This window comes from Rhipicephalus sanguineus, chromosome 6 (genome assembly GCF_013339695.2).
Source record: "Rhipicephalus sanguineus isolate Rsan-2018 chromosome 6, BIME_Rsan_1.4, whole genome shotgun sequence".
Classification (NCBI taxonomy): domain Eukaryota; kingdom Metazoa; phylum Arthropoda; class Arachnida; order Ixodida; family Ixodidae; genus Rhipicephalus; species Rhipicephalus sanguineus.
Window position 1 is genome coordinate 35310761 of NC_051181.1, and position 26911 is coordinate 35337671.

The 26911-nt window shown below is 45.0% G+C and overlaps 1 protein-coding gene across 1 annotated transcript in view; it reads left to right on the top strand.

Annotated features, from left to right (window-relative positions):
• Positions 1-563: 563 nt before the first annotated feature.
• LOC119397189 (serine-protein kinase ATM) overlaps positions 564-26911 on the top strand; it is a 69973-nt gene continuing 43625 nt past the window's right edge. Inside the window, exons 1-4 of the mRNA XM_049416483.1 lie at positions 564-710; positions 6051-6177; positions 18858-18949; positions 25511-25692. Coding sequence (XP_049272440.1) covers positions 564-710; positions 6051-6177; positions 18858-18949; positions 25511-25692 — 548 coding nt within the window. The remainder of the gene's footprint in view (positions 711-6050; positions 6178-18857; positions 18950-25510; positions 25693-26911) is intronic.

A 26911-nucleotide genomic window follows, 5' to 3' on the forward strand; every position in this document is an offset into this window, starting at 1 on the left:
CTATCATGTCACGGCTTTTGGTGCGGGAACTTCAAGGTGGCTCCGCCACCTGCATTTTCTTTTTGCGCGTTTACCAAGTGTCTCGCTTACCAAGTGTCTTCTCGTGGCAAGCATGGTGATTTTGGAATTGTGAAAGAGTAATTTACTAATAATAGAAAAAACGTTTTTCTCTTTAGTGTCCCTTAAAGTTTAGTGAATGCACGCTGTCAAAATCCATCACATGCCAGCACGAAAGCAAAACAGCTTCGGTTAGAAGTCGCATAAGAGCAAGGTGACAACCTGAATTACAGCACCCATGTTTTCAGTGTCTTCATTTGCTATTTTATGACATTGTGCATGCACAGTATATCAGTAGAATTGAGCAGTATCTAGTGTGATGTCCAAAATTTGATCTCTTGTAGGCATTGGTCAAACTTAAGTCTTACCAGTTGGATTTATTTACTTGGATTCTATCCCACGTGCGGTGATGGATATATATATAACTGTGATGTGGCAATCATTGTAAGTATGTGCAAATGGCTGCCATTGGTAGCATTGGTAATTCATTTGCAAGGAACGCACACATGAATTTGCGGGTGCAGCATCTGGTTGAGATTCTGCTGTCGGATGAACGGCTGGAAGTGGCAGTGCTGCGTCTATCCCCATTGCCACACAGCCAGGTGCCTCTCAATGCAGTACACTCACGCCTCAAGAAGGGCAGCCTCACTCAGGTCAGCAAGGTCTTTTTTCCTAACTGAGCAGTATTGCTTACATCTCTTCATTTTGACTACGACCATTTTGAAACTTCCTAATGTATTACAGTAATAAGAAATAGATGATGTTCAGCATTCTCTTGCCATAACCTACAAATTAAGTATATTAAGGTTAATTGGTTGGTTTAGTGGTTGATTGGTTGATGCGTATTGTACTGGCAGGGTTGGCCTGTCAATCTGGGATGGTGATTGCTCCATATGTTCATCTCTTTCACTCTTCCTGAATATTCCATCAAATATGTATAACTCTAGTGGTGCATGAGTATTCATGTAGAAGGTGTGAAACGTCCATGTGTATTGTTCTCTATCATATGGCAAAAATTATCTCTTTCACAGCTGTGCTTTGAAAAACAATTTTTTTGTAAGTTGTTGAACAGAGTCTTTTCTTCAACACTGCTGACAAGATGAAATGAAGTGTTCCGCATTGCTACTTCCTTCGCAGTCTCAGCATAACCTAGTCCAGTTCCGAATGCCCACTCTAGAGCGCATGCCTGTCCTTTTACTTTTCTATAAAGTACAATGGCTCCCACTTGTTCAAGCCGCTCGGTTACCTGTGCTCATCTTCCGGGATCCAAGCAACCAAAGATGACAGTCTCGGAGCGTTTTAAATCTCAGTTTTTATAGATTTGGTACTGTAGTGCATTATGATGCATTGAAATATGAGTAAAGTGCCCTTCTTCAGGGACAAATCTAGAGATGCAGCACAGCAGGCTTAAACGTTTATGGTTATCAGGTATAGGCTTAAAGCAGTATTTAGGACTTAATAAACCTGGGTATCGCAATGGCTACAATCTATGACAGTCCTCAGAGGCGCTGTTGTAAACAGTATGAATTGTTAAACAGCATTGTAAATAGCTGACACTCACTGTTTGCTGGTGCCAGACAGTGTGCATGCACTGTAATAGAGTTTTCATGCAATATCTTAATGAGAGCTCGTAATAAGTGCTCTTCAGGGTCCACTGACTTTCCAGCAGGTGTGAAAATTGCCAGTCTGCAGGTGTTTAGCATTACAGCAGGAGTACTCTTTATGTGTAGCACACACCATAAAGGACTGTCACAGGCTGTTTGTTGCTTTCTATACTCGGGGACAACTTTCTGTGGCAATGAAGGGAAAGCTAAGGGGGGCGGAGCTAACTGCTCTGTGTTACTGCGCCAAAGTAGTCCCCGACGAACTTGTTTCGGTTTCAGTTTCGGCGTGACAGATGCGCCTTTCCTGCAGTTCGTTTCTTCGCATGTGCTCCTTGGTTGATTGCGTGGAACCGCGATTACCGAGCATGCAGGCATATTGGCGTTTCGTTCCCTACGCTTAATTTGTCTGTGCCATTCTGTGTCGTCCAGAAATGACGTGAATATTTTCAGCGCTGCAGTTTTTAGGGCATGCACTGATATGTAAACTCATCTAGCGCTGAAAACTTACGCGTGTTGCGTGCTTACATAATGTGGGTGTGGTATACCGAAGAGCAGCTCGCACATACTGTGGCGCGAAGTGAAATTCAGTTTGGATCGCGTTGAGTTATGCCGGCATCAAAAGGCATTGGTGGCCCGCTGCCCACACGCTCCGCGGCTCAGGAAACGTATAGCGGCGACCTCGCGCCGCTGCAGAACCCACGAATCCTGTGCTCAATCCCAACCGCTGCCCGTTTGCTTTATTAAAACCGTACGGGCATGCAGTCATTTCTCATGATACTGCATGGCGCCGGTTATGTACGCCTCAGGATAGCAATCGTATGTTGCACTTGTTAGGTTACTTAGAACAGGAAGGCGTGTAAACCCCTGCACGTCTGTAAAATGTCATGCTTTCTGAACATCTACACAATTAGCGCTGGTTCTAAAGTTCAAAAATAAATGGACACCTACCATTTTGCCAGCAATAATTGGTTCCTGACATCGTAAAGCACATTTCATTAGCTAACTTTGTCCAACGCCAACATTCTGAACCATACTCAGCCTGGTAATTACACCATCCCTCTTCCGTCCACATTACAATTTCGATTTTTGTGGCTGTGGCCGGTATTCACACACACTATTCCTGAGCCAGCAAGGAAACCAACACACAGGGCTACCACGGCCTGTTGCAGACAGTTTTAAATCTGGACACGGCGAGTATTTGTCAGGAGGAATAAATTGTTCTACGTGAAAAATTGCAGCAGCTAAAACAAGGTGTTTTGTTATATATATCCTGCATAATCAGCTGGCTAAAATCTAAAAGTTGCTCAAGTAGTAATGCACACACACACGCACACCAGTCACAAGAATAAACCTCTAATACTGTGTCTCCTTCTTTCAAGCCAACTTAATCTATCAAAGCCAGACAACCGTGTATTTTCAACGAAACATTTATGACTCCGTGAGCACTTATATCAAGTACCTGACTACAATGTACAGTAAAAACTTCATGAAGACGTGCACATTACTGCGCGTATTCCCTTAATACCTCGTCATTTGGCCCTGTAAAAACGCACTTGAAAAAGTATTTTTGCTCAACGTGCCCATTTACTTAAGCAATCAACATGCGCAGTCGAAGAGACAAACAAAACATGGGCAAATGGATACTGATTATCATCCACGTACGTAGTGTAACTGATGGTGGCATTTTTTTCCAGATGAGTGAAACAGTTACAAATGATGAGAAAATGCATTTCTGGAAGTAACTTCCATCTCGCAGCTCTTGAGCTATAATTCATCCAGTCTTGTCAGTTCATCCACCCGTAACAGCTATTTGGAAAGGCTGTTTACAGTCTCTTGGGTTGTAATCAAAATTTTGCCACCATTTCTTTCGGGTGAAACAAGATATGTGATGCATCACTCAGCACTGCTTGCACTCCTCAGCTGCCGTTTTATGTGTGAAGTACAAGTGCCACCCACAACTGACAATCAAAAGACTAATTCACAGGCTGACAACAAACATACTAAATGATTGCTTCGTGCTGCATGCAACCAGAATCCCGTCAGCGGAAAGTGCACATCGTCACTTGTTAGTCGCCGTTTGTGGTGTCTTGACTTCCTTCCTTTGTCCTTGTTTGCACGCCCTGTTTTTTAGAATGACAGAGCATACTTCCAAGCTGTTGGGCATCAAAAATGAATACATAGCATCTCACAAACAATCAGCATCACATGAGCCAGCGCACACCTGGTTCACCAGAGTTCCTCTATACCACTCAATTCACTCAGACTACTGTCACTGCAGGTGCTGGAGTCAGATCCCAGAGTAATTATGATGCTGTCAAGCGTGCTTTCGACTGCACCATCCGGCTCCCAGGCCTCCTCTTCAAGACGCACCACATGAGCGCAGTCGCGCGCCCAGTTTTCTGGAGTCATAAGGCCAATGGCTTCGTCCAGAAGTTTTTCAACTCCAGCAAGGGTGAACGACCTGTTGTTGGCTGCAATATACCCCTTGACCTGGCTCCAAACTATTTGAGTAGGGTTGAATTCGCAATGGTAAGGAGGAAGCCGAACAATGTCATGACCAGTAACCTTGGCCAGGGCATCAATCCGGTATCCAGAAAAATGGTGCTTGTTTTGGTTAACCAGCTGAATGAGCTCGGGCTTCAACTGGTGATTAGACCACCGGATGTTTCTTTTGAGTCAACCAAGACTGCATCTCGGCCTTGCGCGATGACGCCGAGGGCAACTTTTCGAGCTGAACACTATGGTATGGAGCATTGTCCATGACAATTACGCTCCGTGGCTCAATGTTTGGTAAAAGTTGTTCTTTGAACCATCTCTCAAAGCGTGGGCCATCCATTTCATTGTAGTAGTCACTGGTAACACTCTTTTTCGCCCGGAAAACGAGAGATGCCCCATCCACGAAGCCGTTTTCACTTCCAGCATGGAGGACAATGAGACGACTACCTTTGCCGCTCGGTGCGCGAAGCCCAGTTGTGAGACCCTTGCGGAAGGCGTCCTCGCGTGACGACACAGTGGCGTCCTCCCACACCTTTTCCTTGGTGTGCCCAGCATTCACCCAAGTCTCGTCAAGGTTGTATATAGCCCTGCGAAAGCAAGAGAAAAATGTGCCAGGTTTCTGTTTTTAACGAGAGGGGTCAATTGAGACAGAAGAAATTTATGATGTACATCTAATATCGTTCTACCGGGCAGGCAGATATTTGCAGTTTTTGGGTGGTACTGGAAAATACTAAAATAAAAAAAAATGTTCGCAGAAGGTACCTACTCACATGAATAACAAAATACCTTCATTCAGAGCTATCCATCCAATACTTTCCGGCGAAGAGCAGACAGGGTAAAACTATCGTACCGCTGTACTCTTGTCTTTCGAGTGACTTTTGCTGGTGATTCAGCCGCGAAACGAAGCCTTTTACGCTTCGGGGACTTCAGGGTACCCTTTAAAACATCAGCCTTGAGCTGTGCGACAGTATGCTCGCTCACGCCGGTAAGCTGGCTAACTGAACGAAACACGGAAGCGACAGAGTCCCGGCTACGTCAGACTCACTTGGGCGTACACGTTGCCAACCACTTGCTTGGTTTGTTTCGACAGCTTTTGGTACTCAAGCTTCTTGAATATCCTGTGCGGCGAGCCAATTGGCGAGCAACTGGAGGAAGATGGCACAGGCGATGCGGAGGCCATTTTTTTCTGAAGGATGGGATGATGGTGAAGGAAGGAAGAGAGCCAATGCGACGCCAGTGGGGAACGCGGCAACTAAAAAAACCTCAAAAAATCTAAAATATAACGCTATTTCACATAATATCACTAATAATTTTCTGGCATTATCAATTAGCAGCTAAAAATTATAACTGCACATCTATAAATAATTAGGTTACGCACAAAAAACGTTTTCTTTTTTTTTTTTTGTGGTACTACTTTGAGCTGCGCAGCGACACTGACGAAATGGCGTGGTTCGGCTCTGTAGCCTTGGCTGCATTGCCACAGAAAGTTGTCCCCGAGTATAGATGTTACTCTAACTGGTATTCTCTGCATTCCTAGACACGTTATATCTTTCGTGCGAACATTTGTAGTGCTTATTTTTGTTTATTTCATCTTCATAATTTCGTGTAATGAAAAGTTGCTTTGGGAAGATGCATAAAGATGCTCACTCATAACATTCTTTTTTTTATGATGACATTTGCTCTGCCGGAACACAAGAAATCGTGATTTGCAGAAACGTTCTGTTCTGCCCAAAGTTTTCAGCTGCAGACTTGAGAATCAAGATTTTCCTTTGCTCTTGTTTAACTCTATGAAGTTTATTGCTGTGCGCTAAACTCTGAGCATATGCCAATGTTGGCACTTACATTTGTTTCTGCACCCATGGCCGCTAACCTCAAAAGAATCTTTGTGTGCAGGTGCTTGCCGTTTTTGCTGAATCACTCAAGCAGGGCCTGCTGAGTGGTCACGAGGACATTGGAACGCTAGTTGCACTCAGCAGCTTGCTCAAGCAGCGCCATGCTGAATTGCTACAAGAAATACAAGGTGAAGGAGGAAACATGCACAACACTTGTGCCTCACTAAAGTTGTTAGCTTTTTCTTTCTGCCTGCAGAATTTAATTACTTACAGAGAGGGCAACAATTTTAACATTCTGGTCACAGAAGCAGCACTTTTTCATCACTGCATCATGCTGAACATGTGAAGTAATTTACAGGATGTCTAGGGACAAGGAAATACTATGAAATAGTTGTTTAATGAATAAAGTCTGAAAAATAATGGAATCAATTGCTGGTGTTGCAAACACAGGGGGGCTGGTTACTTCACAAATTACTAGGCTTTTTCCAGTACTGTGAGGTGCAATATGCTTCTGTTTACAATATCCATAATAAAGAAAGTGATTAAAAAAATAGTTAAATGATGCCGCTAAGGACAGCGTAGACCGCTTATAACGTAAGTTGCCGGAGTCACAAATATCCGCACTATAAGTGGTACTGCACTATAACCAAAACAACATTTTTCAAAGGATGCACGTGTGCAAAACATGATGAATAGACTGGGGCGCGATTCTGGCAATTGAGGCATGTGACCCGGGTGTAAATATTGTGGAGATGGGTTTGCGAGACGCTTACCCTACGAGGCGACCGGCAAGGGACGCGACATTCTCCACTGCCGCAGCGAACAAAGACGCTACGGCCGGGTTCGTCGACTCTCCAGCACGGCGCAGAAAAGGCACTCGAGGCAGGATGTCAACAAACAACACAGGTTTATTAACCCAAGATGCAGCACAGTGCGACAATCACGGGAGACTGCGGGCCATCAGGGTAACTCCGCAAGACCGATCGAGTACACTTGCCTGCGGCGCCACGGTTACCACACAAAGGGGGAACCACCGAAGCGTGCGAACGAGAAGTCGCCTTCAATGGCAGCGGGTGACTACCCCGTTGCAGGCGTGCGAGCATCTCCCGCGTGCAAGCTCGCGCCAGACAGAAGTGAGCTCATGGGGCAAGGGGGTTGTCACTGGCGGCCAATGAGAACAGGCACAGCGCAGTGACGTAGGCTAGCGCAGTAAGCCGCGAGCCAGTGTTCAGAGATGTCCGAACACGTTGTGCCGTGCGGGAAAGACCGACGCATGGCTCGCACCAGGCAGAAAGGCCTGGTGGCATAGCCATGGTAGCCATATCGCCGATTAACGGTGGTTCCCTGCGCTCGAGCCGCGTAGGGCCAGCACACGCGCTAGCTGGGGAACGAGGCACCAAAGGGGAGAGCGCGCTCGATTCCCACAATTTGTGTGCACTTAAATTTCTAAATGATGAAAGATGTCCACCAACCTGCGTTGCCAGCATAACAAACACAGGAAAAAAGAAACAAGAGCGCCGTAGTGGAAAGCCGCCAACGGATCTCCTTGTTTACGTGGACTTCGCCGTGGTACCACACTGCCAGAATCTATACGTTGAACGGCATTTAAAATTCCACATGCTTTCGATTTTCCGAGTGCGTGCACGATGTCGAAAACAGTGGTGACCACGAACCATCACTCTAGCATTGCACGTGCACACCGCCATTTTCGTTAAAGATTTGAGTCACCCCTTCCAAATGCAACAGCTGCAAAAGATTTCGTTGACTTGGCACCAAACCGCAACTGATGGTCTGCGATCTCTACCGACAAGGCAGCTAGCGCTCGTTAGGCCCAGCGTGGGGGTTTCAACTCGGTATGCCGTCGTGGAAGGCTTGCCCAAGACAACACAGAGATCGCGTGTAGAGGACATCACACTCACGAGCTAAACCAAGGGCAAGACTTGTGAAACAATGTTTCGGTTAGCAACTGGGAGAATAGCGTGGCAACTATCCTGCAAAAGTCAGCCATGCTTGTTGAACGACTGGTGGCAAAGGCGAAAGCTCGATCGTGTCTTAAAGCATTGTCATCTGCGGGGGAATCGAGGCCGTGTGCATGATATCTGCACTCTACGACGACGCAACTATTTTCACAACAGAAAACCGAAAAGCCAAACAGCGGTAACGCACATTTGATGTGGAAGCGGGCACCAGTTCGCAGTCAGCCGTTTGGAGCGGAGCGTGGCCACAACAAGCAGCCAGAGCAAAGGGGGCAAAGGCTTTCCTCCGTCGTGTAGGTAACCATGTCTCCTCCTCACACTACACGTCTGCGTCATGCTGCTACTACCCCCCTCTTTTCCTCTCTTATTCACACTCCCCTGCTTCTTGTTTGGTCACTCCGCGCACTGTCGTTGCTAGAGAGCAATGATAGCATGCACCTTCGCTGAGCAGCACGCTCGCTCCCTCGCTTTTCTGAGAATTTTCTGGTAACCGCATTATAGCCAGTTTTTAATCACGGGGAACTGCACAATAGGTGGCATGTGTATACATGGAGCACTATGGGAAGGCAAACGGGAGTCATAAAAAACCACATCATAGCCGGCCCTCCACTGTAAGTGGTTACGTTATAAATGGTCTGAGCTGTATATAGCTGCATGTGGATGGCTGGCTCCCCATGATACACCTCTAAACGAAAAGTGTCTGTACCAGTTGACCTGCCTGTCGGAGGCCATCCACATGGAATAATGATAAGTATGGCTCGGTATGGTACGACCAGGCATGAGCACTGGGTACTGCTTTTTGGCTTAGCAGTTGGAAAAGGGTTAAAACTAGGTTTGTGGTTCCTGTTGGTGCAATGCACCATAGACAAAGTCAAATCCTGGCAAAGCCCAACAAAAGGGGCTGATGGACGGGAAGGAACAGTGCAGATTATCTGTGCATGAGCAAAAGGTGATTCACAATGTGGCCCTTCACCGAATCCCAAGATACTTGAAATACGAGCACATAACTAGACAGGGACTTGGAAAGACAGGGACAAGCACATACTACCAACTGAAAGTTTATTTGGAAAGCATTGAAATATATATATACCAACAGATAAATGTTCCTTAAGGGGAGATGCGGGTCGAAGACACGTTTTTTAAAATATTCATCATAGAGCAATAAACCTTGAGGTATTTGTAGAGATTTTTATGCTGATTTCAAATATTTAATTAGTTTTTTTGTAAGTTGCATACCTTTTGTTCTGCGCCATGATAAGTGTGCAAAACATAGGCCTTGTAGCCCCCCTATTTCGATCCTTAAACTTCTATATATTTTGACAATTGATGGCTCGTATTGCTCCACTTGAACTGTAGAGTGCCGAAAACTATCCAGAAAGTGCATATAAAATATTTACTAGACATGAAACATTCAAACATGGGAAATCCATTATTACCCAGACTTCAGTAAATGTTTACTTGCGAATTTTCTAATATGCATAAATAATATTGACATTTGGAGAAGATAACTGCACTCCTCACACCTTCTAGTGCTCGGATCATGCAGATCCGAGCACTAGAAGTACCGAAAGCAAGAGGGGCAAGCTGAAAAAGTTGCCACAAAGTGTGTTTTGAGAAAAACGAAGTTTAAAGTTAAAATTGGATGTTTATTTATGAAAGAGGTAATGAAATCCGATCAAAATTGCACACAAAAGAGGTAAATTGTTCTTCTAGTAACCACTGCCACTAAAATGAGCCAGCTCTATAACTTTCTCCTTCACAGCTCTTTCCAGCAGATTAACTATTGCGCGAGCTCCTGCTGCCGTAGGTTCTGCTGGCGATCGGTCCATCACTCGCCGCCCCTACGCTGGCCTCCTCGCTCGAAGCAACTCGCCGCAACATATACGTCATCGAAAGAATACTTTCGGGGCACTCGCTGTTCTCGCATTGTAGTTCCAGAAACGACGCCCTTGCGTTTGTAAGCTGGCTCCCGGACGCGTATTCCCGAACGGTGACACGTTGGACACACTGCACCGATCACGAGGATGTTCAATGCTGTTATGCCAGAGATCAGGGAAGACTCTTTCTACCGTGATCTTTCTTCATCGTCAAAGAGTCCGATCTCCTCTTTAAGAGGCACTGACATACTCGAACGCCGCGGCAAACTCGCCTGAAGCATCGTCGTCACTAGGCCTAGCGGCAGCAGACGCACTTGCCGTTCGGCGAGTGTTTGGCTTCGATTTGTGCCGGCGTCCTCGAAATTTGTTCACCGAGTGATACTTCACTGATCGGTGACTGTGCTTGCTATGGTTCTCTTCGTCCATGATGAAAATAAATTTGCAAGAGAAAAGTTGTTCAGCTGCGCAGCTCGATAAAATGCCTCCCCTGCAAGCAGGCTTCGCAACACGCAAGGCGCGCAGTGGCCAATGGCTGTCCCCGATCCGTACCACGTGACTTAAAAGCAAGTCGCAGCGCTTCTGCAGCGCGGGAAACCGTGGTTATTTGGAGATCTCCTCATGCGATCCCCAATGGCGAGCGGCCGAGGCTCGCAACAGCCTGAACATTGCAGTCCGCTTCCACGAAATCGTCCGCAGACACTTCGGGTGGAACAGCAGCCGGGAAGAGGGAACCAGGCATAGAGTGCCTTTTCTACTTTCCCGTGGGCAGGAGCGCGCACACGACAGGCTCCCGACGTCCGCAGCTCCGTCGCCTTTGCCTTTATATCCGCCTTGTTCTTCAACAAGATGCTCTAAGTGCTCCGTGGTATCCCGATGTCGTCCGCCATTGTCGAACTTTCTTCGCCCGCCGCAACACGCTGTATGGCTTTCACCTTCGTCGCAGAGTCAAGGTTCTTGCGCTTCTTGACGCTGGCCATTGCTACACGAGAAGTCGAAAATTCAAGCAGTCCCCAGCGCCTCTGCACAGCACGCACAGCATGCACGCAAAAGAGGAATCCGGTGGCATGCGAAAACTCACGGAAGTGGACTCCGCCAACAAACGTTCGCGATCAGTCACGATGGCGGCGATGGCTATGCGGGCTACCCGGCTACCTGCGAGGGCAGCAGCGATGTACGAAAGGTGCGAGCTGTGGTTGGCTGATCAAAACTCACAAAACAGCAATAAAAAAGAAAGAAAGAAAACGCGAAAGGAAAAGGCCACCGGCTCCTTCATGCCTGCTCTAAAAAAAACAAAGGCGAAAGGAGGAGGCCGCCGGCTCCTTCGTTCCTGCTCTCCGAGCCGACGGTAACGCAGAGAAAGCACAAGAGAGGGAGAGAAAAAAAGAAGAAAGAAAAAAGCCGTTCCGCAAGTTGGAGAACGCGCCCAACAGGAGTACAGTCTGAGCCCTCACGTTTTGCGAGCGTTTCGGGCGTCGATGGAGGCGTGGTGCCGCGAAGGTTGCGGGGTGCAGCGAGTGCCGAAGCGCACCTTCCAGCTCGCGCACCGTTCGATATATCTGATGGCGGGTAAAAATATACTGTTCGATATAAACGTGCGAATTTCTATACTTTTACAAAGGATTTTCAAGGGGATAATTTACGAGTTCGATATAGCCGAAAATTCCATATATGTGGGCTCGATATATCCATGTTTGACTGTATATGTTCGAATTCGACTCAAAATTATTCGACCAAATCACTATTTGCTTCGAATTCACTTCGAACCTGAAATTTACTATTTGCACAAGCCTAGAAACAAGCCCTCAACTTCTTTCATGAATCCACTTGGTTGTATCGTAGCACACACAGTGACCTTAGATGGCTGAAAGCATAGAGTTTCCTAAAATTAACTAGAGGGGACTCTGGTGCTGCTATCGTTCAGCTACCATGGGAATGATGGGTAGTACACAAATTTGCCTAGTCTTCGTGCTTGCGGCTTCAGACGTACTTGTGGCTTTGTTTATTGCTGTGTTTTGGCATTCGTTTCGGATAAAAGAGTAGACCGTTGTGAACTTAGTGACCAGGTTTGATTTGGTGAGCCTAAAAAAGTTAAAGTGCTGAAGTGGAACTGCTGACTTTTGCTGAACTTTGTTTTGCGACAAAGCGGATGCAGGCAACGCGTAGCCAAACGGAGCCGAAAGAACGAAGTTTAGACAAATTTGTGTACTACCCATCATTCCCATGCTGGCTGAAGCGTCATGCGTTGCAGCTCCCATAGACACTAGCGCCAGAGTTCCCTCTAGTAAGTATTGTAGGAAACTCTATGGCTGAAAGGGCTGGACGTAGCACAGCGCGGCTGGGAGGTGCACTGCTGCATCTTAATAATATCAGGGGTTTAACCTCCCAAAACCACGATATGATTACAAGGGACGCTGTAGTGGAGGGCTTCGGAAATTTCGACCACCTGGGGTTCTTTAACGTGCACCTAAATCTAAGCAAACGGGCCTCAAACATTTTCGCCTCTATCAAAAATGCAGCCGACGCGGCGGAGATTCCATCCCGCGACCTTCGGTTCAGCATTTGAGCGCCATAACCACTAGACCATCATGGCGGGACGCTGCTGCATCTTCTTTAGGTCAGGTTGTAAAACCTATCTTCATTGATAGAGTGAGTGAGGGATTTATTTGAACGTTTTAGTATTGTTAGTTCGCAGATGCATTTAGACTATTGTCTTGCCAGCTTCTTTACAAACATAATTTGTTGGTAATCATCAAAGGATTATAACTAGGGCTGTGCGAGTATTAGAAATTTCGAATATTTTCCTAATAGTCTTTGTTATTCGATTTGATTCGCACTGAAATTTTACTATTCGAACTATTCGAACTTCCCAAAAACAAATAAAGTCAACGTCCGATTGAAAGTGACCCCTTCAGATTTTTAATATGCTTCACCTCTTTACACTCTCGTATTGCGGCAAAGCTGCCTTACAAGCTCCGTTACGGTCGAATTTTGCCAAGACACAGACGTCCAACTGAAAGTGATCCCTAGATTTTCAGTGTGCTTCACCTCATCACATCCCCGTATGGCGGCAAAGCTGCCTTTCAAGCTCCGCTATGGTCGCAAATGTATTAACTAAAAAAAACGCTGGTTCCAACATGGAGATGAAGGATGTGGCAGAGTTTGGGGCTCAATTAATGCTATTTTGGGCCTGAAATTTGGGCAGGAAGTCTAAAAAATCGGGCTTCAGATGTTCTTATATATCGACGTCTAAGAGGCAGATTTAGAACTCCGGACTTGAAGGGAGCACACCCTTGTCCGCCACATCGGTTGGGCTTCCACAGAAGTTGAAAGAGGAGGAGAGGCTGAGGAAATAGCATCTTTGCCTAGCACGTGTAAAGTGTTGTCGGCAACACTTTGGTTGCACCAAATCTTGTACATAAATAGAATTCGGCCTCTACATTGCCTCATTCTTGATAAGACAACATGAAACACCACCCCGCCAGTGCTTCATCAACCTAGCGAAAAGAAACACTTTATTGTTGCTACCTCATAAGAATATGCCTAGGAATCCTGTTTAACTTCTTTTTCTGAAATTTCACTTCGAAGTATTCGAAAAATATTCTAGAAATATTCGAAAAATATTCGATTCGATTCGCACTCACACTTCAATATACGAATTCGCTTCGCACCCAAAATTTTGCTATTCGCACAGCTCTAATTATAACATGATGTTGCTTTGTGGGGTAAACAGTGATGAAGGGACCTGCTTCAGGAGTTGTCCTTTGGGAGTTGTCTGTGTTGCATAAGCATAGTCTTATTGTTGGTTGCAGCCTTCCCTAGAATATATTTTTGGGGGTTGCATCAGCATGGAGTCTTTCATCATTTTTCTGCTGTTTCTCAGTGTCTGGAATGCCCCATGGCAGGCATGTCCTGCAATCATCAAAATGCGTGTTTGGCATCAAATTTCTGCAAAGTAGGAATTTCCTGACGTGTACAATCTTTCATGTCAGCTTTACATTATTGCCCTAGAGAGGGCTTTTATTCCACTACCACTAAATTTTACGAAGCCTTTATAGAAAGTGTTATCCTTGTACATTTATCTTGTGTAACCCATGCAATGCATTCATATGGTTCAGATATGTTCACATCCTGCAAGTGTGGGTGTGTGGCCCAGTAGCTAAGACACTTGTCTTGGGAGCATGGGGGGCTTGGGCTCCAACCCAGCCAGCCCTGCCAAGAAAGCTTATTTTTAGAGCTGTGCGAAGCAAATTCAAATAATAAAGACTGAGTGCAAATTGAATCGAATAATTTTCGAATAATTTCGAATATTTCTCAAGTATTTTTCTAATACTTAGAAGCGAAATTACAGAAAGAAGCTGCAGAGAATCCCTGAGTATGTTCTTACGAGACAGCAGCAATTACAAGTCACAAACATGGCCAAAGAACAGATTTATTCCTAAGGGGGGATGCGGCTTTCGTATCGCGAAAAACTTAAAAAGAAATCGATTTTTGAAAACCACATTTTCAGTTTCTGTAGTCCTTTTTCTGATTCCAAAATATTGTCACTGAAAACTACGTAGAAGTGCGGTAAAAAATTTGTTGTGCTTGCTGAGGTGCCGAAAAGTTACTGCGGAAATCGAAAAAAAAAAAAAAAAAAAATTCGGTAGATTCCACGCATTGTGGGAATCGATGTAACGCGAAGCAGCCAGCAAAGAGCTGCATACATCGCCTTGTTTGTCTTTGAGCCAAGTGAAATCCTTCATGCCATGGCATCTAGTCCACCATATATCGCATGTTTGCCATGCACGCATGCATGCGCAATCTAGTGTACACCATGCCAATGAAACGCATATTCTGGTATATTAAATGCATGACCTGTCGCTTATGTTCATCACGCACTCGTGTCATGCCATACCAATTTTGGTATATATCACGTTAACAAAACGGCCGGAAGCGCACCATGACAGTGGCATGTAAATCATACCGTACATGACGTGCATAACGTGATTCGCATGTTAAGACCTCTCATTTATGTTCGTCATAGAGTCACATCGCGCAATACCAATTTTGGTGTATATCAAAGGAGCGAAATGGCCGCGAGTGCACCATGAGTAGAGCATGTAAATCATGCCATACATGACATGCATATTATGGTTTTTCATGTTACCACCTGTCACTAATGTTCATCATACAGTCACATCGCGCTATACCAGTTTTGGTGTATATCAAGCTATCGAAACGGCCGCGAATGCACCATGAGCGTGGCATGTAAGTCATGACATACATGGCATGCATGTCATAATTTTCATGTTACCACCTGTTATTCATGTTCTTCATAGTCACATCGCGCAATACTAATTTTGGTGCATATCAATTTAACGAAACGGCCGGGAATGCACCATGAGCGCAGCATGTGAATCATGACATACATAACCTGCATGTCATGATTTCCATGTTACCACCTCTCATTTACGTTCGTCATGCAGTCGCGTCGCGCAATACCAATTTTGGTGTATACCAAGATAGCGAAACGGCCGGGAATGCACCATGAGCGCGGCATGTAAATCATGACATACATAACCTGCATGTCATGATTTCCATGTTACCACCTCTCATTTACGTTCGTCATGCAGTCGCGTCGCGCAATAACAATTTTGGTGTATGTCAAGCAAGCGAAACTGCACGAGTGCGTCATGAGCATGACATGTAAATCATGTCGTGCATGTCATGCATGTCATGATTTCCATGTTATCACGTTTCATTTACCTTCGTCATACAGTCGCTTCGCGCAATACCAATTTTGGTTACATCAGGCTAGCGAAGCGGCTGCGAATGCATCATGAGCGTGGCAATTAAATCATGACATGCATGTCATGGTTTTCATCTTACCAACTGTTATTCATGTTCTTCATACAGTAACATCGCGCAATACCAATTTTGGTGTATATCAATCTAGTGAAACGGCCGCTAGCGCATCATGAGCGTGGCATGTAAATCAGGTCGTACATGACTTGCATGTCATGATTTTCATGTTACCACGTCTCACGTTCGTCATACAGTCTTGTCGCGTAACACCAATTTTGGTATACATCACGCAAGCGAAACGGACGCGAATGCACCATGAGCGTGGCATGTAAATCATGACATACATGTCATGGATGTCATGATTTTCATGCTACCACCTGTTCTTCATGTTCTTCATACAGTCACATCGCGCAATACCAATTTCGGTGGATATCAACCTAGCGAAACGGCCGCGAGTGCGTCATGAGCGTGGCATGTAAATCATGACGTGCATGACACGCATGTCATGATTTTCATGTTACCACGTGTCAGATATGTTCGTCATACAGAAATGTCTCGTCATACCAGTTTTCGTATGTATCCCTTCATTTAAACGGCCGCAAGCGCCCCGAGACCATGTCATGTAAATCATGCTGCACATGACATGCGCGTCATGATTTGCATGTTAGGACCTGTCATTATGTTCGTCATGAACTCTTGTCACGCCGTACCAATTTTGGTATATATGAAATTAACGGAACGGCCGCAAGAGCCCAAAGGCCGTGGAATGTAAATCATGCTGTTCATGACATGCGTGTCATGATTTTCATGATATGACCTGTCATTTATGTTCGTGATAAGGCCATGTTATGACACACCAATTTTGGTATACATCCGATTAACGGAACGGCCAGGGAGCCCAAAGGCCATGGAATGTAAATCATGCTTTTCATGACATGCATGTCATGATTTTCATGATATGACCTGTCATTTATATTCGTGATAAGGCCATGTTATGACACATCAATTTTGGTATACATCCGATTAACGAAACGGCCAGGAGAGCACAAAGTCGTAGGCGGCTAGATAGATAGATAGATAGATAGATAGATAGATAGATAGATAGATAGATAGATAGATAGATAGATAGATAGATAGATAGATAGATAGATAGATAGATAGATAGATAGATAGATAGATAGATAGATAGATAGATAGATAGATAGATAGATAGATAGATAGATAGATAGATAGATAGATAGATAGATAGATAGATAGATAGATAGATAGATAGATAGATAGATAGATAGATAGATAGATAGATAGATAGATAGATAGATAGATAGATAGATAGATACGCTCAAAGTCGCAGAAGTTCGCTAAGAAATGCTTCGCATTTAATAAACTGTGTTTTAAAAAAATTATAGTTCCGCAACGGCGCAACCGGGCGCCGCCATCTTGGGCTCGTCAGAAAGAGCATTTTTCCATCTTCAAATTTCCCGCTTCAGCTAGGTCCTCCATTCAGAAAAAAGCGTACAAAAAGCAAATGTTTGAAGTTCGTTTCGAGGCCTTCAATTGACTGTGTCCGCCATGTTGCTCCAGCACACTTCGCCATTGGTCCAATCCTCGCTCCGGGATAGCGTCATCTACTGCTTGCACATCACGAGGTCACGGCTGTCTAAAATTGCGCTACTTAGTGACGCCTTCGCGCTTGTTCTGTGTTAACAGGTCGACGTTCATTTAGAATATAATTACGCTTTAGTTTGGCAGCTGCAAGCGGAAGCTCAAGCATCAGATTACGATAGTGCACCGCGCTCGTCGCGAACATCGAAGACGTGCGTCCCAGACCGACTGTTCTGCTTAGATAAGCATTTTGCACCTCGCAACGAAGACCATTGCGGGAGGACTCTTTGTACTCGAGATCAAGCATGACATACTTTGAAACATTGGGCACCGCGGCCACGCACATCGCGACCGAGCTTACTGCTTGGAGTCATGGCTAGGCCTAACTCCACTCAGGGTGCCGATGTACAGTACGGTCCACTGTTAAAGGGAACACTCGAATGAGCAACTTTCATTTTGTTGGCCCCTTAATGGCTAGTGAACGCGAAAAGATTGTTCGTGCACGTTACTAGTCTATCATAAGGGTTCCGAACTATCAATCACCAGTAGTGTTATGCAAATCTAAGCCACTGTGCTTTTGTAGGAGAGCGAAATTCGGACATACCAAAAACGCAAGTGTTCCCTTTAACAGTGGACCCATCTGTACAAGACAAATCCGAACTTTGCGGGCAAGAACATCGCGCTAGCGGACATGTGAAAGCGAAGATGCCGCAATGTGTTTTGTCGCAAACAGTGAATCGCATCGCCCGCTGCTCCTTGGAACCGTGGATGGGCATTTTACGCATAGGCATCCATCCGGCAAGCTCGTCGCACAGCGACCGCTCGGAGCATCAGTGGAAGTTTCTAGCAGTTTCGCACGTCGGCGCCCCAAAACGCAAAACCAAGCACACTGCATGCCGATTTATCATCTTTATATTTATTTTTCGTTATTATAAATCGTTGTATTTATTTTCCGGAAGTTCAAATACTTCGATTTGTAAAATTTCGGTGTGAATCGAATCGAATAGCAAGCACTATTCGAAAAATATTCGGAAGTTCGAATATTCGCACACTCCTACTTATTTTGTTTTATACTCTTATTTCTTCATGTCAATGTTCGTCTTATGTTACAGATGGATATATTGACGGGCAGATGGATGGATAGGCAGACAGTATTGTCGTATAGCCGGCTTGAATATGCTTACGCATTTAAAAAACATTTTCTATTATGGGAAACAAGTGCTTTGGTTCAGCTGCCCATGTTCCTAAGTGAATTTCCACGTAGACATGACAAATATTGCTTCCACCTTGTCTTAAAACCTATACATTTTCTGCTACTGTCAGTTGTAATTCTTGCTCCAACTTTGTTTCTCTTTGCGTTGCTTCATGATGTTTAAATGTTGCCCAGCTTGACATTTATTTCCATGCTCCATTGGGGTGCAAGTGTGCTCCAAACTTAGCAGATAGGTTTTTGTTCAGACACACATTTGCAGTGTTGCACTCTTTAGAGCAAGCACTAGGTCTTCACCGCCTTGGTGCATTTCTTACGTTACTGTATGTTTGCATTGCTTGTGTTGAAATGAGACTGTTGTACGAAGGCTGTTTTCAAAGTTGCATGCTGGCTGACACTACTGCCTTGCATCTTTTCAGGGAAGCTGTTCTTTTCGGAGATGGCCAGTTCTAGTCCCCTGCACCAGCTGCTTGTGGTTCTCTTTGAGCAAGCCAGGTCCCCTCACAAGCAGGTGGGTGCGCACGAGGACACATATGCTGGAGCATGCCAGCTTGCAATGGACCATTTTTCAAAGTCACGTGACCCCTTAGTAACGTTCATGATGACTGAGGGGCGCGAGGAAACGGCACACAACGAAAAGAAGTACACGGGACGTTGTGTGCCATTTTCTCGTGCCCCTCAGTCATGAAAAAAATACCAACTCGCCCAGCTTTTTACCTTACCCCTAGTAACGGACAGCTGAAGTGCCCCGGATGAAAGCCCCTCATTCCTATGGACATTTGCTGGCCAGCAGGCTCTCTCGCCAACCTCTGCCACCAAAGGAAAATGCGTTGCTGCATGTTTGGAAAATGGTCCATTGGCATCCCCCTCTAGAGCTGCTGTGCAGAGTGGATTTTCCTCTGTCATTGAGGCACTGACTGTTGACTGTAAATGAAAGAACTCTGTCCTTTTGTTACACGGTACATTCTACGTAAAATACAGTAAAACCTCATTAATACGTACTTGCTGGGAATGTGGCATAACTCCTCGTTAAACAGAAGTATGCAGTAATTATAAAGTATAAGTTTGCATCTCCTGATGTGCGCTACCACTACAAGCAATGATGTAATTGTAATGCCGCAGTAAATGTTGCCTAAATACCCACTACAAAGCATTAAAAAAAAAGTTTGCTTTCTTGCACAATCTTCCAATAGCACATGATGGCAATGCCAAGGAGCATTTCAGAACAATTGCAAGGTCTGGAATACACGACAACTACATCAAAAGATTAGTTCCTGGAGAAGAGTGCATGCGCTGTATCTCGGACTGCATTGCTAGTTTCACAGCATTTGGTATGCAAATTGAGGCTTCTGGTCCTATCCGGCTTTTGGTAAATTATCCGCTGGAGAGGAAGCTTTGACCCATACTGTCAGATAAAGCAGGTTATATTATAACTATGCCAGACCGCATGTTCTCAGAAAGAGCTTGAACAACCATTATAAAGAATTTTTGAACTGTAAAACTCAAGCCATTGGTAGTTTGGCATTGCGCTACCTCCTGTTAACGCTTTCCTGTCTGCACCTATACCCATCGATAGCTCGCTATCGATGGTTTCCAACTTAAAATGTTGCTGCGTTAGATGAGCTTACGGGCAGCTAACATTATCGATTGTATAAAACAGGCACTATTTTCCTAGTTTCACTGTGTCATTTACTTTTTCCGCCGCAGAGAGAGGTTTGAATTGCCTTTCAAGTAGAGAGGGCCGAACGCTCGTAGTTTCAAAGGTGGCGTCGACATCGCACGCAGCTGCCTCTTGGAAATGGCAAATTTCGGCGGATTCTCACGAGTCTAATTCATAATTTTTTTATGGTGGCAGCAGCGAAGACTCGGAAGATGATTTGGCTCATTGGACAGCAGCACAGACAGCGAAAGTGTGTCGAACAGCCGCGTAACGTCAACAGGTATCCGCCGGTAATTTTCGTTTTGATCTCCGAACCGAATGGTCGCGGCCGCGCTCTGTTCTGAATATATCTGGTGTGTTCTAAAGGTCACAGCTGTCATCTGCAGGTTGTCAACACGGTTTTGGCGGGACCGCTTGCAGGCAGCCGCTTAACGAGTGGAGCTTGCTCAGAAGGCGACCCGCAGTGGTCTTTGCCATTGCGCTCCGCAGTGCCGCATGGCATTTCGTCTGACCCGTCGATTTGTTCGTGCCATTCTTTTCTTAAGAAAAAATCACTGAGGTGTGAGACACAACTAATGAATATGTATGGATGTATACTCTTGAGCCAAAAATGGAGAAGAAAATGAATGTTTCTGCAAGACGTGCTGCGCAAATTAGTGCTTCACCGCATCACGTAACTGCATTGCGCGGTGGCACTATAGCCACTTGGGCTAACGTTTTCTTTTGTATCTAAATAACAGCTGCAGATAGAAAGCTTATATTTTCAATGTTATTGGATATAACATTTTGGTGAAAACTTATATTCTGAAATTTTTTTGTGTTCACTTGCTCCAAAGTAGCAGTGATTTATTTACAGCGTGTTCTCTTTTTTTGTTAAAAAATTTTATATTGAAGTTTTTTTTTCGCGAATTTTTTTTTTGTAATGTTAACTTTCAATATAATGCCGTTAGAAAGTGCATTACTTGTTTTACAGATTAGTACCATACATTGTAGTAAAAATCATTTTGTGTGGCAGTAGAAAAATTGTTAACTAGAGTACCCAAAAATGGCCTACTTTCCCGTGGACTAGGCTTGTGCGAATATTCGAGCGCTTCGAATATTCGAACGAATAATGCAGTGTTTGAATTCGCTTCGATTAGAATTTAAATTATTGAAAATTTCGAAATGGACGAATACATGTATATTAATCCGCTTATAACCCCCCCCTTGGAAAGGTGGTTTCACTGCAGTAGAGGGGTGCTGCACCGTGAATACACCTTTCCAGGAAAAATCCGCACTGGCCATTTGTAATTTTCTGTAAAGGTGGTTTCACTGCAGTGGAGGGGTGCTCTACAGTGAATACATCTTTCCAGGAAAAATCTGCACTGCCGCGAAGTCCCACTTCAAGGTTAAATGAACATATTACCCTCACATCGATTCATCATTTTTTAAGTTTAAAAACTTGTTATACCGGCTTATATGCTCCAAGTATAGTAAATATTGATACGTAACATATTTTACAGGTTATCATTTGCATTCTATCGAAAGCCAAATCCTGCTACTATTCAAAGTTGCTTCCACTTCATTTGAACCAAAAAAAAAAATTACATTTGCACATGCCTTGTTACAATTTAAAAAAAAAAACATTGTGCAGGTTGGTTGGGTCATGACAAATATGCTCATTTTTATTTATAATATGTGATATATACTATTCAAATTCAATTCGAAATTATTCGACCAAAATCACCATTCGCTTCAAATTCGCTTCGAGCCTAAAATTTACTATTCGCACAAGCCTACCGTAGACAGGAGAGTGTTAAGATGTAATCTTGATAAATTAGTTTGGAATGTCAAGGAGGTTAAGTTGCTCATTGTAGAATTGTGTTTTTTTCAACCGAAACACATAAGCACGAGATGCCTTTTTGAGCAATTGTTTCAAAGAAAGTAGAGTGACCACCCATTCCACCACTTGTGGGACTGTCACGCATTGAGGGCTGTTGTCCTTCATCCAGCAAGAGATACAATATTCTTCAAAAATGCCCCGCATTTCACACATTATTAATTTATTATCTTTGTTTTGCAGTGCTTTGAGTTGCGCTGCATTTGACCACCCTGTTAGATGATGTGTTAGCTGCAAGCACTCCAAGATACTCCAAGCTGCCGATAAAAGCAAAAACTGCATAGCCCCCTGTCTGCGTTTAGCTGAAATGATGCATCTACTTCAAATAACCAACACCAAGGCTGCATTCCAGAACATTAATTGATACAAGCTAATCTTCACTCTTAGTATTATAACAGGGCTTCTAGTTTACCTGTTCTTGCAATGATGTATGCCATCGAAGGCTGTAGCATCAAAAAATATTCTCATCCGGTAAATATGTAGTTAAGAATGGCAGAAGTGGTGTGAGAGGTCAGCTGCTGCACAAAAATTATTTCGATGCATAAACACCATGTGGTGTAATGGAGTCTGCTGATACTAACAACACATGATGAAAACTAAATCACTGTGGTCTAAATAAGGACAAAAATTACAATGGGACACCAACCCCTGTTTGTCAAGTCACCATGCCAGACACTCGACCTCTGGATGGTCACTTTAATGGTCTGTAAGGCATTATGTCTGTAAGGCATGGTCTGTAAGGCATTATGTGCATTTTGTTGATGCGACGCTTGATGACGAAGAATTATGGCTGAGCCCTTTGTAATGGGTTGGAAGCTTTAAACGACCCACTAGTTATGTAACTCATATTGTGTGACGCCCGGTCGTTATTTAACTGAGAGAGGGAGAGGGAATTAACTTTATTGAGACCCTGTGGAAATGGATCATGGGAGCCTTATGGGCTTCCTTGGCAACCAGTAGAAGTGCACTTGCGGGGAACCTACTACGTTATAAATAATCATAATTTTTGTGAAGTAGGGAAGCAGCCACTATGCAATTTTTCGTCATTCTGCGGAGAATCGTGGTACTCGCTAAACACCTGTAAGGCATTATGTGCACTTTGTTGATGCTGTGGCTGATGACGATGAAGAATTATGGCAGAGGCCTTTGTAATTGGTTGGAAGCATTCAGCAACCCACTTGTTCACTTCGCATTGTGTGACGCCCGGTTACAGAATTCGCGTTGTATGACACCTGGTTGTTATTTTACTCTTCTACCACACTACATTACATATGTTAATGTGGTTCCTTCCCGACATGAAGCCTGTATAGGGTTTTTTTGCGACGCAGTTTCAAGCACCGGCATGGCTCTGAGCTAGAATACTGGGCTCCCCACGCAGAGGGCCCGGGTTCGAACCTCGTTCCATCCCGGATATTACAGCGAAAGCTGTTATAAGGCCATTTCAACGGCCGTTTTTGGCGCCGTAGTTGTCCGCCGCCGCCGCCGCCAATGTCCGTAACCACTATCGCACGAAATAAGAAAAAAAAGGAAATAAGAAAAAATTTCCAGGATGGAACGAGGTCCGAACCTGGGCCCTTTGCGTGGGAGCCCAGTGTTCTACCTCAGGGCCATGCCGGTGCTTGAAACTGCGTTGCAAAAAGACCCTATACAGGCTTCATGTCGGGAAGGAACCACATTAACATATGTAATGTAGTGTGGTAGAAGAGCAAAATAACAACCAGGCGTCACACAAACGCGAGTTCTGTAACCGGGCGTCACACAATGCAAATTGCACAACGAGTGGGTTGTTGAGTGCTTCCAACCCATTACAAAGGCCTCTGCGATAATTCTTCATCGTCATCAGCCACAGCATCAACAAAGTGCACATAATGCCTTACAGGTGTTTAGCGAGTACCACGGTTCTCCGCAGAATGACAGAAAATTGCACAGTGGCTGCTTCCCTACTTCACAAAAATTATGATGATTTATAGCGTAGTGGGTTCCTGGCAAGTGCACTTCTATTGGTTGCCAAGGAAGCGCATCTATTTCCTCAGGCTCTCAATAAAGTTAATTCCTTCTCTCTCTCGCTCTCCGTTTCTCCGGTTAACGTATGTTATAAAGGACAGTTAAATAACGACCGAGCGTCACACAATATGAATTATGTAACTAGTGGGTCATTTAAAGCTTCCAACGCATTACAAAGGGTTCAGTCATAATTCTTCATCGTCATCAACCACCGCAATAACAAAGTGCACATAATCCCTCACAGATGGTACCTCGCTTCTCCACAGAATAACGAACAATGTCGTGGTGGGTGCTTCCGAACTTCCCAAAAAATTTGATTTGTGACGTAGTGGGTGCGTTGCTAATGTACTTGTATTAGTAGCCACAAGAGAGTTTATAACAGGCTCTACAAATGCAGCTCTGCCAGCTTTTGCTGTGACTGTGCTGCGCTTTCCGCGCAGGCCTGGCTTTTTTTTTTTTTTAGTTTTTTTTTTCTTATTTCGCGCGATAGTAGTTACGGACACCGGCGGCGGTGGTGGCGGCGGACAACTACGGCACCAAAAACGGCCCTTGTTGTGATCTCATAACAGCTTTTGCTGTAAAAACCAGCGTGGTGGCACCCGCGAGTGGCGGAATGAGGTTTGAAGGAAGGGGTGAAGGGCACGCCCACACATGCGCCTGTTGCGGCGAGAACGCCGGCTCGAGGGGTGCAGGCCCGCCTGCCCTCCTCGCTCACAGCTGCACACACAAACAAATGCTCACTCTCGCCTCGCAGTCACCATGGCTTCGAGCGTGACATGCGCGATGCCGCCGCTTTGCGCTCCGTCGACGGCGGGGCAACTGCAGAAGATGCATGCGGCTCCTGCTTATGCCACAAAGACAAAATTCAGGGCAAGATCCCTAGGTTGTCGGTGGCGAAAATTCGTTACATTAAGGGTGCCTCCTGCTGCCACTTCGTTACATAGAGGTCCCAAATACATGTGCTTCTATTAGATGTAGCTAGTTACCTGTGGAACTTCTTTATATCACGGAGTTTCGCAGACCATTTTTTCTCATGCATAATTCACAAGCACTGGTTCAGTGTTTGACAAAGGAAAATGCTGGCAGATGTAAAGGTTTTAGTATGGATATTGACGACCTTTATTACTTTCTTGTACAAAAGAAGGGGAATTGTTTGAGGGGCTCATTTCTCTGTTAGACAACACTATGCCAACAGACAATTAAAACCAAGGAAAGCATCGGAGACATTATTTGTTTTTTTTTTAACTGTAGTGTAATAATTTTGACCTAAATTGAAAGGAATTAAAGTAGACAAAAAATCACCCTTTTCGTTGGTGGGGGAACCCACAACCTTCGATTTACGCAAATTACTCCCTGCCGATAATTCTTCCGCGGATTCTCTGTGCCTCATGAATTGTTGTTACAAAGCCTTTAAGGCTATTAATGAACAAGTGCGGGAATTACAGACAAATGTGGCATTTCAACAGAAAGACATTCCTGGATGCTATAAACGTCTTTGCGATTAAACATACATGATTTGCCGTGTGCAGGTGAGAGAGGCTTCCCTGCACTGCCTTGGCATCCTCGGTCCTGTGGAGTGGCACCTGCCGTGCCTATCGACAGCGCACTGGAACCCCATCTCGGGCATGGTGGACGAGGCAGACAAGGGGTGTCAGGACATCACTTATGCATTCATCTTCCGCAGAATGGAGTGTTACCTAAGCCATCCAGAGTAAGCATTGGCACTTCACCACAGTGTCCACTGTGTCATTCAAGGCAGCGCTGTTTAATACATATTAACCCCTTAAAGGGAAGCTGAAGCACTTTTTTTAAAAAATGACTTTGGAATGTGTAATCATAGTTTGATCCTTGCTGAATTCGGAAACCAATGTAAGAGTTCACAGAAGTGAACGCAAATGGCATTTTTTGGCAAAAAAAGAGCGGCTGCAGCCGCTGGGCTTCTTGAACTGCTGAGCAAAAGCGCTGACGTCAACTTCGTTTGCCGCGTCATCGGCGCCATCAGCTCTGTAAAAGCATGGCCTTCGCGATCAGTTCCACCAACGCGCGCAGCCAGAAGTCGCGGAGGCCACGGCTCCGCCAAAACCACGGTGGTAGAATAAAACAGGTGGCCCATCGAGCGCCGCGAGCGCATCGCCGTACTGCTCGAGCTGCTCGTGGCTGCCGCTAGGTTCGCGACGAGCTTTTGGGCCGAAAGACGCGCATTGCAAGCTCTCGCTGTGCTGTAAAAACTGGTTTCTGTAGCTAATTTTGTGGCTTTAAACGGTTGTTTGTGCTTTTACTAGCTTGTAGTGGCTGTCTGCCAGCTTCGACCTCAAAAGTAAGAGCGCCAGCCTTTATGAAGCTTAAAATTTTTTAATCGGCGCGGGTAGTCCCGATATGACTGTCACAGGGTGCCGATTGCAAGAGACGCGCGCATTTTTTTTTTTTTGAAATCGTGAAAATTCCTACCGGCGAGTGTACAGAGTAAAAAAAAAGCATTTAGTTTTCACGTTATCGTATTTATGTCGGAGGACTGTAGCTGGCGGTCTTTCCGTGGAATTGCATTTCTCCACAACTGCAGTCGCTTTTCGTCTTTCGGCGCGGAGAAAAAACACAGCTTTTCATTGCACGTTTTGTAGCCAGATTTGTAATTTGGAGCGAAGCATTTTCGTCCCATGGTGGCTACCGCATCAGCGGCACAGATCGAGCCACCGTGGTTTCAGCCGTGGTTCCAGCTTACAAAGTGAGCGGAAACACCGATGCGGGCGCGCGTGTTGGTTTGACAGAACGCAACAAACGCGACACATCAGAGCGGATCTCAAGCCGTGGGATCACCTAATCACGACCACCGTGATCTGGCCGTGATCATGACTCGAAGGCTGATTGTGACTATGTGACACTGGTTGCGTCGCATAGGGACGCTCTTGCTCTTCGGACACTTGCATCCACGG